The 17,632-nt window shown below is 53.2% G+C and overlaps 1 protein-coding gene and 1 long non-coding RNA gene across 3 annotated transcripts; one reads left to right on the top strand and one right to left on the bottom strand.

Annotated features, from left to right (window-relative positions):
• Positions 1-852: 852 nt before the first annotated feature.
• Positions 853-5,710, bottom strand: IGFALS (insulin like growth factor binding protein acid labile subunit). Of its 2 annotated transcripts, XM_067707055.1 has the most exons (3): positions 3,949-5,710; positions 3,320-3,583; positions 853-2,811 (listed from the first exon to the last, which is right to left on the bottom strand). In XM_067707055.1, the coding sequence occupies exons 1-3, from the start codon at positions 3,962-3,964 to the stop codon at positions 1,007-1,009; spliced, it is 2,085 nt and encodes a 694-aa protein (XP_067563156.1). In that variant the 5' UTR covers positions 3,965-5,710; the 3' UTR covers positions 853-1,006. The 2 variants fall into 2 exon arrangements, with proteins under 2 accessions (XP_067563156.1, XP_067563157.1); XM_067707056.1 differs by lacking the exon at positions 3,320-3,583.
• A 10-nt stretch (positions 5,711-5,720) lies between these two features.
• LOC137207338 (uncharacterized) lies at positions 5,721-14,779 on the top strand. Its single transcript, XR_010935039.1, has 3 exons — positions 5,721-6,102; positions 13,054-13,180; positions 13,947-14,779. It is a non-coding gene; the product is annotated as an uncharacterized lncRNA (long non-coding RNA).
• The last annotated feature ends 2,853 nt before the right edge of the window (positions 14,780-17,632 follow it).

The raw sequence follows: 17,632 nt of genomic DNA, 5'->3' as shown, positions 1-17,632 counted from the left end.
TCTACTCCCTAAGTCCCAGGAACTGGGCCAACAGCCCTGTCATCGACAGGCTCCTGGAGACTCTGGTGAAGATACGTTTGGGGAGAGTTTGTCAGGTAACTTGCGATGTGTGAGTGGCCATGCTTGGCCCAGTGAGAGCTAAGTGCCCGCCCCGCCCTCCGTGCTGCGGGCCTGAAGGGTTGAGCTGAAGAGCAGAAAGGTGAGTGTGAAACAGAGTCCCAGGAGTTTTCCCTGCACGGCTTCAAGGAAGGCCAGGAGGGGGAGGTTCTGGAAAGCAGGATGGTGGCATGGTGTGCTGTTCTTCCCAATGGGAGAGGTGGGGTGCTCAGTAGAGAATGTGGAACGGTCCCTGGGGCACGGGTGGCAGGGGGCCTGGGGAAGCAGCCCTCAGATATCACTTCTTGGGGGCAGATGGGGAGGCGAGGAGTGTACCAAGGATGGATGTTTCTTGTGGGGGTGGGGGGAGCAGGGGCAGAACTGTTGAGGGGTTTGGCCAGGAGCACAGGGACCTGGAGAGTGAGGGTCTGCACCCCCTCTGGCCCCAGGCTGGCCCCAGAAGGAGCAGCTGGGCCCCGGCTTCCCAGGACCAGGCCACCTCCAAGGACGCTGCCCAGCGAGGGGGCTGAGATGCCGAGGTTCCTGGAGGACCTGAGTAAGTGCCCCCCGCTCCTCAGGTGGGGATGGGGCCTGGGGACTAGTGGACGAGAATTGTTTGGGCACAGGACAGGAAAGGTTGTGGTTGGGCATGTGGGACCAAGGCAGCCAGAGGTGGGGCAGGCATGGCATAGAGGGGCCTGCGGCCCAGCCAGCACTCCTCCCTCCCTGAGCTCCCCGCACAACCTCATACGTGGCCACATTTATTGGGTTGCTTTTAATTGATAGTTGGGGAGGCTGTGTCCCCGACCCTCCCGGTCAGGCCCTCAGGGACCAGGCTGGGGCCCACAGGTCCCAGGTCCATGTCCCCTGGGGTGGCAAGGGCCCGTCCAGACCGCAGGGCAGCCTCGGGTCAGCAGTGGGCAAAGTGGGCCTCGCCGATGTCGCGCAGGTCAAGGCCCGAGATGCTGGGGGGACTGGCGCAGGTGATGTTGTTGTAGGCGTATGTGGGCGGCTGGTGGCCGTCATCTCCCTCTGCCATGGCCTGGACGAAGCGGGGCACGACGCCCGGGTGCTGCAGGGTGAAGGCCCTCAGGGCCTTGAGGGGGCAGCCGCAGTCCCAGGGGTTGCCCTCGAGCCACAGGCGCTCCAGGCCGGGGGGCTGCGGCACAAAGGTCCGCAGCGAGTTGTTCCGGAGGCTGAGGTAGCGCAGCCGCCCCAGTGGCGCGAGCACAGTCTCAGGTAGCGCCTCCAGGCGGTTGTGCGACACATCCAGCCAGAAGATGCGCTGCAGGGGCCCCAGGGCATCCACCGATAGCGCAGACAGCCGGTTGCGGGACAGGAGGAGGTACTCCAGGTGGCTGAGGCCCTGGAAGAGCTGGCCAGGCAGGTGCGTGAGCTGGTTGGAGGTGAGGTCCAGCTCTAGCAGCTCGGCCAGCCCCCCCAGGCTCTGCTCATCGATGGCCGCAATGCCGTTGTCCTTGAGGAAGAGCCGGCGCAGCCCCGAGAGGCCGGTGAAGGTGTGTGGGCCGAGGCAGCCCAGGCAGCTGCCCTCCAGGTGCAGGCTGTGCAGCTTGCCCAGGCCCTGGAACGCCTGCTCTGGAAGGTTCCTCAGACAGTTGCCAGAGAGGTTCATGACGGCCAGGTTGTAGAGGCCCAGGAAGACGCCTGCCTTGAGCTCCTGTAGCTGGTTGTTGTTGAGCGCCAGCACCTCCAGCTGGTCCAGGCCCTCGAAGGCCTCTTCCGGCAGCTGCCGGATACGGTTGTAGCCAAGCTGCAGCTCCTCCAGGAAGTGAAGGTCCTTGAAGGTACGGGGCCGTAGGCCGGCGATGGCATTGTGTGAGAGGCGCAGAACGTGCAGGCCCAGCAGCCCCGGGAAGGTGTCCTCCAGGAGGCCACCCACGCGGTTGTGTGACAGGTCCAGCCAGCGCAGCGCCTTCATGCCCAGGAAGGCACCTGGGGCCACAGCGGTGATGAGGTTGTGGTCCAGGTAGAGCTTCTGGAGCTTGGGCAACTTGACGAAGACATTGGGTTTGACGCTCCGCAGGGCATTCCTGCTCAGGTCCAGCTCGCGGAGCTCACTGAGGCCGCAGAAGAGCGCGGGCTGCAAGTAGGCCAGCTTGTTGCCCGCCAGCACCAGCTCGCGTAGGCTGGCCAGGTCCTGGAACGCAGTGTCGGGCAGCACGGCCAGGCTGTTCCAGCCCAGGTTGAGGTCCCAGAGGTGGGCAAGGCCCCTGAAGAGGTCCTCGTCTACCCGGCTGAGCAGGTTGTTGTTGAGGCCGAGCGAGGCCAGGCCCGGCGTGTGCAGGAAGGTGCGGGCTGCCAGGCTGCGCAGCTGGTTCCGCTCCAGGTGCAGGTGGTACAGGTTCTGCAGGCCCAGCAGCGCCTGCGGCTCCAGGCTGGCCAGCCCGCTGCCCTGCAGGTTGAGGAAGCCCAGGCTGGAGAGGTTCCGGAAGGTGGCCGCGGGAATGAAGGAGAAGTTGTTTCCATCCAGCCACAGGGCCCTGGTGCCGTCTGGGATGCCGCTGGGCAGCCGCGTGAGGTTCCGAGAGCTGCAGAAGACGCTGAGCTCATCTGTGTAGTCGTCGTGGCCGCAAGAGCAGACGGCTGGGCACTGGGGGCCCTCAGGGTCTGCTGGTGCCGCGGACTCCACTTCCTCCAGGCTGTGGGAGCCCAGCACTGCCCAGGAGACTAGCAGCACCACCAGGGCCGGGCCTCCTGTGGGGAGAGGGGCTTGGGGAGGCAGCACTGAGGCAGCCCAGGATGTAAGCCCAGGGCAAGCAAGACATGGAACCTTCCAGGCCTCAGCCACACACCTGGACCACAGCACACAACTATTTAGAGAAGGCACTGCTGACCGGACCAGAGAAGGTATGGGCTGAGATCTGGGTCCCCCACTTAAATGGGAAGCGGAGACCAGGCAGGACGACTGGGATGTTCTCTGGTTCAAAACCAACTGTCCTTTCCACCCCACAGGACCAACGGGGTGGCAGTGCCTGTTCCAGAGAAAACTGAAGGCTGGGGACCTGGCCACTAGGCCGTGTGTTCATCTGCGTCCCCAAGGTGGACACTCAAGCCAGGCTAGGCTGCCAGGCAGGCCTGGAGGAAAGTGTGAGAGAACGTTCTGGAGCAGGCTCGGGTGGGTATGCACTTGCTGCCCTGATTGTCTGGACAGTGAGCTGGATGCCCGCTGCCCCAGCTAGACCCCTGACTGGGGGGTACTCACCTCCATAGTGTGTCCGGCATGCACCCAGGGACTTGGCCCAGTGCTGGTGTGGGGAGAGGAAGAGGGTGCAGGCCTCAAGGGCAGATGGGGACCCCAGGCCACTGACCCACCGGAGGTTGGGTAGTGGCACAGGACAAAGGATGCCAGGCTTCACAGCAACAATCCCCATAAGTTCCACTGGGCACTGGGCTGCCCACCACATCAGGCCTCTCTCTGGTCTCTGAGAGTTCCGGGTCCCAGGGTGGACACGCCAGCTGGATTGGGCTAGGCTCCGAGAGGGGACAGAGTGGCAATGGACTGGCCTCCGAGCAGCTGGGAAGGCAGCATGCCCTGGCCCAGTGGAGGGTCTAAGGCAGGGCCCCTGGGGTAGCAGTGTGGGTGCCCTTCCTCCCCTGCGCTGCCAGCCTGGGCCCTCGGGTAGGAGAGGAGGGAGCAGGAGGCAACAGCGATTCTCCAGAGCCAGGCACCCCACCACCCTGAGTGGCCACATTTCCCCCATGGGCTCCCAGAGCCCCAGCCCACCTAAAGTTGAGCCCTCCCTGGGGGCAGCCCCTACCCCAGTGAGCTTGGGGGCACACGGTCGCCGCCCCCACCCCGAAGTGAGTGGCTGGGGCACGTGGGGGCCTCACCTCTCCTCAGGGCCATCCCTCGTGCAGAGCAGTCCGCAGGCGGGCAGGGAGTGGGGCGCGTCTGTTGGGGCCGGCTGCTCCTGCCCTCTGGATTTCCCCACTGCCTCTGGGACAGCCAGCACCCTTGTCACTGGCCAGCCCAGCCTGCTGGCCCCAGCTCCATTAACCCCCTCCTGCCGGGCTGCCAGCATCAGTACTGGGGCCCAGGGTGCAGATGGCACAGGGGACAGGCTGGGGGCTGCATCTGCCCTGACGCATCTTCAGGGTGCAAGGTGGCCCGGGGTGCAGCTCTAAGGGACAACAGGGGCCCATACCCCCATCTTCCCAACCCCCCCATCTTCCCATCCCCCTGCAGGGCTGGGTGGAGCAGAGCTGGGGCTGCAGGCAATACTGGGGGGGGGGTCTCCCTTGGAGCAGCCTGTGAGGAGCTGGTGCTCAGCCAGCTGCCCTGCCTGTGGGTAGGGGCCCCTCAGGGGGCTCCTAGGGTCTTCCCTCCCAGCAGATGGCCATGTGGGAGTTAAGCAGGAACCACACGTCTCCAAATGGGCCTGCCCATCTACCCCCGGCATGCTGACCACTCCCCCCCTCCTCCCCATTTCCTAACTGCCTGGGTGGGGTCCTTGTTCAAGCTCCCAGGGGCCTGGCCCAGCCTTGGCTTCTCCCGTGACCTCAGGGTCAGCTGCTGTCTGGCCACTGCCCCTCCCCCTAGCCTCTTCTAGGAATGCTTGGCAGGGCCCCCGGCCACTTTGTGTTTGTTTTCCCCAACAATGTCCTCCCAGGAAGAGAGTGGGGGATGGCTGGCCTCGGGCGCGAGGTCTTGTGGCTGTGAGACCAGCCCCCACCAGCAGTGGGCCCCATCCTGCCCTTCAGGGCTCCTTTGGGGCCACGGCCACCCTGCACTGCACAGGCCCTGGGACAGGTACCCAGTGCCCAGCCTGAGGTCAGCCACAGGTCAGACATGGTAAGAAGGGGTGTGGCTGCTTGATTCAGGGCACCATCTTCCCCTCCACCTGGGGAGCCCTGGGCTCTGCTCTTCCAGATCTGACCACATCTACCCCAGGCTGCCAGGTACCATGCTGCCCTCCAGCCACCCCTTCCTCCTTTGCTGAGGACCCTTCCTCTGGCTGCCAGACGTGCCTGCCCACCAGTCCCTCTGCTCTGCCTGGGGCGGGGGGCCTGTGCGCGGAAGGGGCCAGAAGGCACTGAAAAAGGCAAAACTGAGTCCGGGGAGGGCAAGGCTTGTCAAGCTTTAGGAGACTCTTGAACCTCTTGGTGAGGCAGAGAAGGAGTCAGGTCTGCCTCCTGAAAGGTGCATGGGTGAGGAGAGAAGAAGTGAGGTACGCAGGAGCTGTCCGGGCCCAGGAGAGGCTGGAGGCCAGCCCCGCCCCCAACCTCGTGGTGCCCCCTCCCCAGCTCATCCTGCAGCAGTGCCGAGGGGCGGCTTTGTCTTCCTCCCTTTATTGAGCTTTGATTTTTTTCCAGGTCGTTTCTCAGCTTCTCTTCTGAGAAATTATAGATCTGCAGGGAGAAAGTCCACACCCAGAAATTTACACGGTAAACATACATTTACACAGTAGAAAGTGCGGACTCAGCAGGAGTCCGGGGCCATGGGGCCTCTTCACTGGGAAGCTCTCCGCATGCAGGCCAGAGGCACGTGGACTGGAAGGAGGGTTAGCATTCCTGTCTCCTCACACTTGGAGGGTTGGGGCTGGAAACTTCCTGTAAATCCCCAGTCGAGCTTGTGTGGCAGAGAACCCTTATCGGGACTGTGGCAGGCAGGTTAGGTATTTGTAAACCTTTCTCGAGTCCTGCGGTAACACTGGTGTTCAGCCTGCTGAGTTCAGAAAAGACCTCTATTCTGGCCGCCCGGGGCCAGCTCTGTCCCTGCTCCTCCAAAGCGGCCAGTCCTGACCCAGGCTGACTACTGCCCTGGTCTCTCTTTACAGTTCACCCCCTGAGGGTCCCCCCGAGGAGTCTGGTTTCTGGTCTTTGTGGAAATGGTGTTGTACAGAAGCCCCAGGCCCAGCCACTCGTGTGCCAAGTCATAGCATCCCTTCCCTCCTTCCTGTCGTGGTGCTACGACCCTGTGGGGCCCTTGTGCGTTCCTGTGGTCCTGAGTGGACCCACTGGGACCAGCCTGTGTCATCCTTGCAGGTAAGGCCAACCCCTTCCGGGGTAGTTAGGGGTCACACCTTCCTGGAGCCAATAGGGGTGCCCTCAACACCACCCCCACCCTGTCTTCTCAGCCCTGAAGGTGGGGGGACAGTGGCTTTCATTGTCCTGTGTTTGTTCAATCACTAATGATGGCAGCTGTTCACAGGGAGGTTCATTGGCCAGTGGATTGTCCTTTTCTGTAAAGTACATGTTTAAGTCTTTTGCTGTCAGTGTAACTTATGTTTTTTTTAAAACTGTATGCTGGATGCAAGCCCCTTGTTAGGTATGTGTGGCCAGTGTTGTCTTCTGCACTGTGGTTTGCCTCCATTCTCTTCATTGTGATTCTGGTGAGAGTTCTTAATTTTAACATGGTCTCATAAGGTGTTCCTTAAATGGAAAAACTGCAAAAAAAGTTTTTTTTATCTAGGCTGATGTATGTATCATGATTTCAGGTCCCGTTCAGCACATGGACTTGAGCGTATTCTCTTAAAATACTGTGTGAACGCGTCACTGCCCTACCTTTCTCTGTGACGTCTTTGGGCCACCCTTTCACTTCCTAAGAGTGAGGTGATGCTCAAGTTTCATTCTTTTTGGTGGGTTATGATCGCCTCCCCACATTTAGTGCAGTGGCTTTCCTTCCCTCTTCACTCCTGGACGCCACCCTTGACGTGGTCAGGGGCCGCATAGCCTGGCCCTTTCTGGGCTCCCCCTGAACCATGGAGGCAGAGCAGATCCTCCTCTGTCTGCAAGAGCTTCCAGGCTCTTCGTGGTCCATGTGTTTCCTTGTCTACGGTGGGAGCAGCCTGTCCAGGTTTGACTTGTGTTGCAGTTTGAGTCTTCCAGTCTGTGGACATGGCATAATTAGGTCGTCTTCAGTTTCTTTCAGTGGTGTTTTTGTAGATTTCCATGTTACGATCTTGCATATATTTTTTAGATTTTTTTTTTCCTGTAGGTGGTTGTTACTTTTTTTTATTTTTAAAGAAGATGTTGGGGGTAGGAGTTTATTTATTTTTGCTGTGTTGGGTCTTCGTTTCTGTGTGAGGGCTTTCTCTAGTTGTGGCAAGCGGGGGCCACTCTTCATCGCGGTGTGCGGGCCTCTCACTATCGTGACCTCTCGTTGCGGAGCACAGGCTCCAGACACGCAGGCTCAGTAGTTGTGGCTCACGGGCCTAGTTGCTCCACGGCATGTGGGATCCTCCCAGACCAGAGCTCAAACCCGTGTCCCCTGCATTAGCAGGCAGATTCTCAACCACTGCGTCACCAGGGAAGCCCTGGTTGTTACTTTTTTTTTTTTTTTTTTTGCGGTACGCGGGCCTCTCACTGTTGTGGCCTCTCCCGTTGCGGAGCACAGGCTCCGGACACACAGGCTCAGTGGCCATGGCTCACGGGCCCAGCAGCTCCGCAGCATGTGGGATCTTCCCGGACCGGGGCACGAACCCGTGTCCCCTGCATCGGCAGGCGGACTCTCAACCACGGCGCCACCAGGGAAGCCCGGTTGTTACTTTTGATACTATTGTAAGTGTTATCTTTTTTCCTCTTTCATTTCATTTTGTCTAAGCTGAAATATTTTTCTAGAAGTATGTTGGGATAATGTAATAAAGTATTAATTGTGGTGCCTTTACCCAACGATTGTTTCTAAAACAGCTTGATTGATGTACAATTCTCACACCATAAAGTTCACCCACTGTCGATATAAAATTCAGTGATTCTTAGTAAATGTGTACAGCTGTGCAGCCACACGCACAGTCCAGCTTTAGAACATCCCCATACAATCGGTGGCCTTCTGTATCTCACCTTTTGCACTGAGCATGTTTTCAGGGTTCATCTACATAGTGTATATCAGTACTTCATTCCTTGTTATGGCTGGACAATATTCTGTTTTATGGATTTGCAACATTTGTTTATTCATTCATCAGATGATAGGCATCTGGTTTGTTCCTATTTTGGGGTTATTATGAATAATGTTGCCATGAACATTTGTGTATGAGTTTTTGTGTGGACGTAGCTTTCACTCCTCTTGGGTAGATTCTTAGGAGTGGAATTACTGGTTCACATAGTATTTATGTCTAGTTTTTAAAAAACTGTTTTCCAAAATGATTGTATCATTTTACAAATTACGAGAATTCCAATTCCACATCCTCACTACTATTTGGTATGGTCAGTTTTGTTTTCTTTTGTTTTTTAGCTCTTCTGTTTCTCTGACAATTGATATTGGGCACCTATTCATGTGTTTGTTGGCATTCTTATATCTTCTTTGGTGAAGTGTCTGTTCAAGACTTTCGTTCATTTTTTAACTGAGTTGACTCCTTACTGAGTTGCAACACTATATATTATGGATATGAGACTTTATATATTATGGATTATCAAGGATAACATTTGCAGATATTTTTCTGTTCGTGGTTTGTCGCTTTTTCATGTTGTCTTTTGAAGTACGAAAGTTTATTTTAATGAAGTCCAAAATTTATCAGTTTTTTTCTCTCATGGCTCATCATTTTGGTGTGGTGTCTGAGAACTCTTTGCCTAACCCAAGATCACAAAGATCTTCTAATCAAGGATTATAGGATCTTTCCATTTACTTACATCTTCTTTCTCTTAGTTTGCAGTGTATAAATCTTGCACTAATTTTGATCATTTCTAAGTATTTTGTTAGTTTTGATGCTATTATGGAGTTGTTTTAATTTCGTTTTCAGACTGTCATTAGTATGTGCAAATACAACAGATTTCTCTTGTTAATCTTGTGTTCTAGGACCTTACTGAACTTATTAGTTCCAGGTATGTGTGTGTATCTGGATTCCTTAGGATAAGCCACATATAGGATCACACCATCTGTGAATAAGGACATTTTTACTCCTTTCCAATATGTATACTGCCGTGTGTGTGTGTGTATGCCTTATTGCACATCAGTACAATGTTGAGAAGTGGCAAGAGCAGATATCCTTGCCTTGTTCCTGATTTTAGTGGGAAGCATTCAGTCATCCATTGTGAACTATGATGCTGGCTTGTGTTTTTCATTGATGCTGTCACAGGCAGAATAATGCTCCCAAACCAAAGATGTCTGTGTCTTTATCCCTGGAATCATGAATGTGTCAGGTTACATGGCAAAGGGGAATTGAGGTTGCTAATCAGCTGACCTTAAGATAGTGAGATTAATGTGGATTTTCCAGGTGGCCCCATTGTAATTACAAGTGTCCTCTAAAGTGGCAGAGGGCGTCAGAAGAGGTCGGTGTGAGGCAATGAGAGAAGGACTCAACCCACAGCTGCTGACCTTTGAAGATGGAGGAAGGAGGTCAGGAGCCAAGAATGCAGGCGCCTCTAGCAGCAGGAAAGGGCAAGGAAACAGATTCTCCCTTAGAGCCTGAAGAAGGAACCAGCTCCGTGGACACTTTTAGTCCAGTGAGACTCATGTCAGACTTCTGACCTCCAGAACTGTTAGATGATACATTTGTGTGGTTTATTTCTTTTATTTATTTATCGATTGATTAGCTGCGTTGGGTCTTCATTGCTGCGTGCAGTCTTTCTCTAGTTGCGGCGAGCGGGGGCTACTCTTCATTGTAGTGCATGGGCTTCTCATTGTGGTGGCTTCTCCCATTGTGGAGCACAGGCTCTAGGTGCACAGGCTTCAGTTGTTGTGGCACGTGGGCTCAGTAGCTGTGGCTGGCGGGCTCCAGAGCGCAGGCTCAGTAGTTGTGGCACATGGGCTCAGTTGCTCCACGGCATGTGGAATCCTCCCAGGCCTCGAACCCGTGTCCCCCTGCATTGGCAGGTGGATTCTTAACCACTGCGCAACCAGGGAAGTCCCCATTTATGTTGTTTTAAACAACTAAGTTTGTAATGATTTGATACAGCAGCATTTAGAAATTACAGATGTCCTTTAAACAGGTCAAAGAGGCTCCCTTCTATTCCTAGTTTGTTGACTTTTTATCACGAACAGGTGTGGGATTTTGTCAAATGTTTTCCTTCATCCACTGAGATGATCTTGTGGATTTTGTCCTTTATTCTATGACTGTGGTTTATGTTAATTGATTTTTAGATGTTTAACCAACCTTGCATTCCTGTGATAAATCCCACCTGGTTGTGTATAATGTTGCTGTATTTGGGTTGCTAACGTTTTAAAGATTTTACATCTGTATTCATGAGGGACATTGATCTCTCGTTTTGTTTGGTATCAGGATAACATTAGCCTCATAGAATGAGTTGGGAAGTGTCCCCTCCTGTATTTTCTGGAAGAGTTTGTGAGTGATTAGTGTTACTGATAGAATGCACTAGTGAAGCCATGTGGACCTGAGCTTTCCTTTGCATGAAGACTTCAGACTTTTGTTAAATCAATTTAAGGAATTTGTCCATTTCATCTAAAATCTAATTTGTTGGTATAGTTTCCCTAGTATTCCTTTGTAAGTCCTGTTCATTTCTGTAGGATTGGTAGTGATGTACCCTTTTTCATTCATGATTTTGGTATTTGTGTGTTACTTTGTTGGTCAGTGGTTTTCGTTTTTTGTTTCATTCATCTCCTTGCTAATCATTACTATTTCTTTTCTTCTGCTTCCTTTGGGTTTTGTTTGCTCTTCTTTAGTGTTTTAAGGTAGAAGCCTAGGTTTTGTGAGGCCTTTCTTCTTTTCTCATACAGGTGTTTAAAAGCTATATACATTTCCCTCCAGCACTGCTTTAGCTGCATCCCACAAATTTTGTGTTTTGATTTCCACTCTTTTTGACCCACACACTATTTAGATGTGTTAACTTCCAAACATTTGGGGGTTTTCCAGGCTTCATTTTGTTGTAAATATCTAATTCCACTGGAGTTTGAAATTACAAAGTATACTCTGTCTTTTAAAATTCATTGTGATTTATAGTCTAAGATATTGTCTATCCTGGAGAATGTTCCATGAGCACCTGAAAATGCTGGTGGAATGTTCTATAAATAGGTTCAGTTGAGTGACAGTGTCCTGTTATCAACTAGACTATTAAAGAATCTCCATTATTTTAAGAGTTTTTTTTAAATTATTTATTTTTGGCTGCATTGGGTCTTCGTTGCTGCGCACAGGCTTTCTCTAGTTGCAGAGAGTGGGGGCTACTCTTCGTTGCAGTGCGCAGGCTTCTCATCACAGTAGCTTCTCTTGTTGTACAGCATAGGCTCTAGGCACGCGGGCTTCAGTAGTTGTGGCACATGGGCTCAGTAGTTGTGGCTCATGGGCTGTAGAGTGCAGGTTCAGTAGTTGTGGTGCACGGGCTTAGTTGCTCCCCAGCATGTGGGATCTTCCCAGAACAGGGTTCGAACCCATGTCCCCTTCATTGGCAGGCAGATTCTTAACCACTGTGCCACCAGGGAATCCCTCCATCATTGTTGAATTACTTATTTTATCTTTGAATTTCTAAAATTCTTTGGTCCCTGACCATTCAGACTAGACATGAGGTATTCATTCCTTCAAAAGAGGGTTGTTAGAACAGAAATCAGAGGAAAGAAAAGAGATTATTGGAACCTTAAAAAGTCAAGATTCTGGCCTAAGAAAATATTCTGACAAAGAATAAGAAAACTCTTTCTTTGAGCTACGGAGCAGGAGAAAGGCTGGAGAAGAAAGGAAGAGAAGGAACCTGATTTTCTGCCACCTCAGTGGAATCCCAGATGGGCCTAAGGGCCCCAGAGCAGAGGTGACCCTGACCTTTGCTGAGGACTGACTGAGACACGGTGGAACAGGTGTGTGTACCCTGGGGACACAATGGCTGCAGGACCAGCCTTCCTCTCTGGATCCACAGCACCTGGGCCAGGCTCTCTCCCAGATCCACTGAGATCCAATTCTTCTCCAGGCCTCTCTGCTGCCCCAACTCAGAACCAGTGTCCATAGAAGTGGATGGTCCAGGAAAAGCCTCTCCTTTTACAGTTTTACTGACAGATTAATAGTTAAAAGTTTCAGATTATTAGAGAGAGGTGGGGGATGCACAACATTGTGAATGTACTAAATGCCACTGAATTGTTGTCCCTGGTGGTCCAGTGGTTAAGACTCTGTGCTTCCAATGCAGAGGGCACGGGTTTGATCCCTGATCAGGGAACTAAGATCCTGTATGTTGTGCAGTGCAGCCAAGAAAGTAAACAAAAAAAGGCCACTGAATTATAAACTTAATTGTATGTTGTGTGAATCTCACCTCAATTTAAATAAGTTTTAAAAGTTCTATTTAGTAAAATACAGTCACTCCTAAAATCTAAGCAGTGTTACAGCTGGAGAGAAATATATCACATTGGGATAGCACATGACACACAGGTCAGGTGGGTGGCTGTCAGAAAAGCAGCAAGGACCTAGTGTGCTGGCTGTGGGAAGTAAGACCACCACCTGGGGGCACCTCCCAGAGAGTCAGGGTAAATGCACAGAGGTGTAGCTTGGTGAGAGACGGAGCCTCCACCCAGACAGTTAACTGAGCAGTCAGGAAATACTTTAAAATAAAAATCCTCAGAGGGAAGCAGGCAGGCACTGGGTCAGCGATCAGGAACTAGTGAAGAAAATGCTTGGGCTCTGTTTATACTAGTGCCCGGGAAGAAACTGAGGAGTTGTGGCAGTTTACATGGCCAGATTGTAGGGCTTCACAACAGACGCTCTGGGGGAGTTTTTACCTTTACATTCTCAAGAAAAAGGATGAGAGATCCCTGAGGAGCTAAGAAAGCAGGACCCCAAAGCCATAGGACAGACAGCAAAGGGCTCAGATAGGAATGGGGAGGGAAGACAAATGCCCACGTCAGAGACAAGCGGACATTACAGACCAGATTTGAAAATGTAGGAAAGAAAACAACTTACCAAAAGCAGCTGAAGAAGGATAGAAGTAACAGCCCTTATAACCATTAAAAAACAGGATCACTAGTTTTTAAAATACCCGCAAAAGAAAGCACAAGGCTCAGACTAGCATTACCTTCTACAAACTTCCCAAGAAGTGAGGAAACGTTCCATGTCACCTTATTTCCAAAACCAGACAGGGACTGTACAAGGAGAGCAAGCCAGCTGCAGAAGTTCCGATGAAATGGGATCTCGCCCAAGAATAAAATGACTAGGCACTGAAAACTGTTGGGATAATTCAGCCGACCAAAGGAGAGTATGTGGTAAGACCCAGCTCCCACTCGGATGACCAGCAAGCTAGGAAGACTTGCTCAGCTTGACAACAGCTACTCAGCCCGCCTGCCAGCCTTCCAGGGACTAGGGTGCTTCCTCCTGGCAATACACCCCCTCTAGTTCTCCCCCTACCCCTGACATCTCCATCTCACTCTCATGTGATGGTGCCATCTCCTGGCTTTGGACTCACCCACATGCTGGAGACATTTTAAACTTGACCTGCCCAAAGCCAACCGCTCAAGCCTGTGAGCCCCTCACAGTCTCCCCATCCTGGGAAATGGGTGTGGAGTCTCCCTAACTCATCACTCACAGCTCAGATCCAAGCTGGGACCAAATACTGCTGCCTCCACCTCAGCTCCCACTGGGAACCCTGCCACCACTCCCTCCTCCACCGGCCCTCCCTGGGCTGCTGCCCCAGACTTGTCTCCAGGGGCCCTGCCACGACACACTGAGAAGTCCTGGTAAAGCTCAGCTCTGACCCCGCCTCTGCACAGCTCAGAGTGGACGCCGAGGTCCTTGCACGTCCTGTACATTGACCCTCGCCTGGCTCAGCTATGCCGGCCTCTTGCTCTTCTGCAGACCTGCTCTAGGGCCTTTGTACTTGCTTTTCTCACCCAGATATCTGCATGTCTCATTCTCTCCATCCTCTCATTGTCACTCACATGTCACCTTAGCAAGGCCCCAGCCACTCTCTACTTAAGAAGGCTGACATCCTCGGCTCCCTCTGTACCTTTTTCTGCCTTATTTTCTCCACAGTACTTCTGTGTGACCTGCTTGGTATTCCACTCATCTTGTCTCCTCTACCAGGACAGAAGCTCCACAAGGGCAGGAATTTCTGTCTGTTCACTCTGAATCCCCAGAGCATCTCACTACCTGCCACATCGTCAGCATTCAGGTATTTGTTAAACCAATCAATGAAGCCAGGAATAAAGGCCCGCTTGCCTCGGGGAGACATGAAAAACAAAAGCCCTGTTGATGGTACCACAAAGGCCCACAAAAGAAACAGTTACCATCAGGCTGGGCAAGCGTAGCAGGGTCCCCAGGAACAAGGCTGACTGCACTCCTATACGCTCCTGACCCGTGGAGTGATTTAAAACAAAACACCATTTATAACAGCATCAAAAGACATACTACTGAGGGGCCAGAGTCCCCACAGAACCAGCCTCTAGGGAGGAAGTTATAAACCCTGATGGAAAAGTTTGTCTGGTCTTGTCCCTGGTTTGGGGAGGGAGACTCTAACTCCTGGGAGTGTACTGAGGGGTGGGGACTTCGTCATTTACAGTATAGTGAGCACCTGAGTTTATGCTAATGTAGTGACTCAGAGCTGTCACCAGGGAGCCCCACCTGTGATCAGAGGGTGGAATGGCTGGGGGGCGCTGGAGTTCATGCTGTGGATGACACAGTGACACCCCAACCCAACTGGAATACTGAGGCTCAGTGAGCTTCCTGATGTGCCAGCACGGTGGGAGCCTGCATTCCATGGAGTGAGGGCATGGCTTGGCCACCCAGACCCTCCCCACCTCGCCCTGTGGGTCTCTTCACTTGGCTGGTCCCAGTTTGTATCCTTTATAATAAAACTGTAAAATCGGGCTTCCCTGGTGGTGCAGTGGTTGAGAGTCCGCCTGCCAATGCAGGGGACACGGGTTCGTGCCCCAGTCCGGGAAGATCCGACATGCCGCGGAGCGGCTGGGCCCGTGAGCCATGGCCGCTGAGCCTGCGCGTCCGGAGCCTGTGCTCCGCAACGGGAGAGGCCACAACAGTGAGAGGCCCGCGTACTGCAAAAAAAAAAAAAAAAAAAAAAAAAACCTGTAAAATCATAAATGTTGAGCTTCCCTGAATTCTGAATCAACCTAGTGAGTTACTGAATCTGAGAGGTCATGAGAACCTCTGAACTTGTAGCCAGCTGGTTAGAAATGCAGGGACCCCCAAGCTTCTGGCTGGAGTCTGAGGTGAGGGCGGTCTTGACGGGGGACCGTGCCCTTGCCCTGTGCTTGTGCTAATGCTGTGGTTGATAGCAGAGTTGCCCTGCACACACAGCATCAGAGACCCAAGTGGATGGATGGATAAGCAGCGTGTCATAATTGGAAACTCCCCACGTCACAAAAAAGTCACTTCTTCCCAATCTAACAAGTCAACATTATTCCAGTCCAAATCCCAGACATAAATACCCTAATCTTTATACATAAGAGCAAAGGGCCAAGACTCTCCTGATGAGGTTGGGCAGCATTCCTGGAATTGAAGGTCCTAAAGCTGTTGTAACAGGGAATGTGGGGCCAGCGTCAGGACAGACAGACATACCAGTGGGATGGAGAGCCACAAAACAGGTCTGGACCCCTGGATGCTGGCTCACCACAGCTAGCAGTGCAGAGGGGGTGGGATATCAGGTGTCCGTCTCCCAGACACCAGTATAAACAGCTCAGTCACAAGAATCACAAACCTGAGTGTGAAAAGCAAAACAAAAAACTACTGGATGAAATTATAGGAAGGCATCAGAGGTGGGAAAGAGTTATTACACAGGGCACAAAAGCATTTATCATGAAGGAAAAAATATACATTTGACTACATTAAGAATTTCTTCAACAAGACACCAGTGTGAAGCCACAACAAACTAGCAGGAAACTGCAAACACACAGAACCAAAGAAATCATAAAATATGCAACATGAAACAAAGAACTCCTAACTGATCAGTAAGAAACAAAAACCTGGTAGAAAACCCAGGAAGAAACCTAAGAGGCAGCCCCCAGGTGAGGAAATCCAAGTGGCCAATAAGCCTGTGGAAAGCAGTCAACCTCCCCCCCACCCCCGAACAGGTAAACACCCGTGAAACCTCCACAAAGTGCCATCCACACCCACAGATCAGCGAAAACAAAGGTGTCTGACAGTGGGTGTGGCAGGCGTCTGCAAGCACAGTGGGAGATGCTCTCCAAGAATGAAATCCCACTTGCCCAGCGCAGCAGCCGGAGCCTGGATGAGAGCGCTTCAGAGCCCATGTCGCAGACACACGACACAGGGCACCAGACATAGCTCTGAGAACTCGCCCCATAGCCCGGCAGCAGCGTCATCACCAAGGGTAAAACATGCAAAGTGGGGCTTCCCTAGTGGCGCAGTGGTTGAGAGTCCGCCTGCCGATGCAGGGGACACAGGTTCTTGCCCTGGTCCAGGAAGATCCCACGTGCCGCGGAGCGGCTGGGCCCATGAGCCATGGCCGCTGAGCCTGCGCGTCCGGAGCCTGTGGTCTGCAACGGGAGAGACCACAACAGTGAGAGGCCCACGTACTGCCAAAAAAAAAAAAAAAAAACATGCAAAGCGAAATGCCCACTCTTGAAAGCTCTGGGCTCTTGGAGGACAAGGAGTGACTTCCTTGTCCTGTGGCCTCGGAAGCAGGGTGGTGGGGTGCGTTTTTCTTTACGTTTCTTTAGATGAGGGACGCAGGACTAGGGTGGACACCAGTGGGAAAGGGGGCTTTTGGCAGCTGGTTCCAAGGAGAAGCACTCACCCCTAGTGCAGGTGCTATGCTGCTGGTGGAAACCAGCAAGGAGCTCAGTGTCCCTGGGGAGGGGCTGCCAACAACATGAGCCACCTGGGGGGATGGGCACAGCACCCACAGGTCCACAGTGACCCTCGGGCATCGCAGACCGAGGCCTCAGCATGTCCTGAGACGCCTGCACCTGCACGTCCAGTCGCTGGTACAAAGCCACGAAACAAAGCACCAGGAGGACCCGTGCAGACCCCACTCCATGACACCCTGGGGGTGGGGGCTGCTGCTCACAGGGAGCTTTGGTTCCACCTAGAACATCATCGTCTTTGGAGAAGCCCACACAGGCAGCTGCGGAGTGACACGGGCCCATGCTTGGCCAGGACAGGGACCTGAGGAATCCAGGGGGGCGGCGACAACCACGCTGCATCATGACCCATCTGTATGAGGTGTACAGGGGGGTGACATCAACAGCAGCAGCAGCGGGCCTCAGCTGGACAGGAAGTGTTCAGTGAGCATCACCACATCAGGTGAGACCCAAAGACTTGAGCACCCGGCTCAGCAAGCAGAGCCTCACAGACCCTGGGTCTGTTCTCATCACAGACCAAGGCAATATGGAGAATCTCCAGATCCAGAAATGAGTTGGTTGGGAGGGCTCCCCGCAGCCCTTCCTGCCCCCACCGTTCCCCAGTCTCATCCTGTCCTCCTCGCGCCTCGGGGCCCTGGATGCCCCCGTGACCCTCTGGGCCCACCCTCCCCATCCCCCCAGCTCGGACCTCCCGCCAGCTCTGCCTGAGATGTGAGGCGGGGTAACCAGGACCAGCCTGAGACTGCAGGAGAGGAGCCAGTTCCCAGGATGGCCAACCAAGAGCAGAAGGAACAGCTACAGAGCAGGGACACCACATCACAATCTCAACAGCAGGTTCCCTGCACACTGCCACCTGGAGGAAGGACTCGGGGCCTCTCC

Source organism: Pseudorca crassidens, chromosome 15, assembly GCF_039906515.1.
Source record: "Pseudorca crassidens isolate mPseCra1 chromosome 15, mPseCra1.hap1, whole genome shotgun sequence".
Taxonomy (NCBI): domain Eukaryota; kingdom Metazoa; phylum Chordata; class Mammalia; order Artiodactyla; family Delphinidae; genus Pseudorca; species Pseudorca crassidens.
Note: the sequence above shows the minus strand (reverse complement) of the source record. Positions and strands in the feature narration are given on the sequence as shown.

Coding starts and splice junctions, on each gene's coding strand:
- IGFALS (XM_067707055.1), bottom strand. Junction 2,812..3,319: donor ATGCCGGACACACTATGGAG/GTGAGTACCCCC, acceptor CTCTCCCCACAG/GAGGCCCGGCCCTGGTGGTG.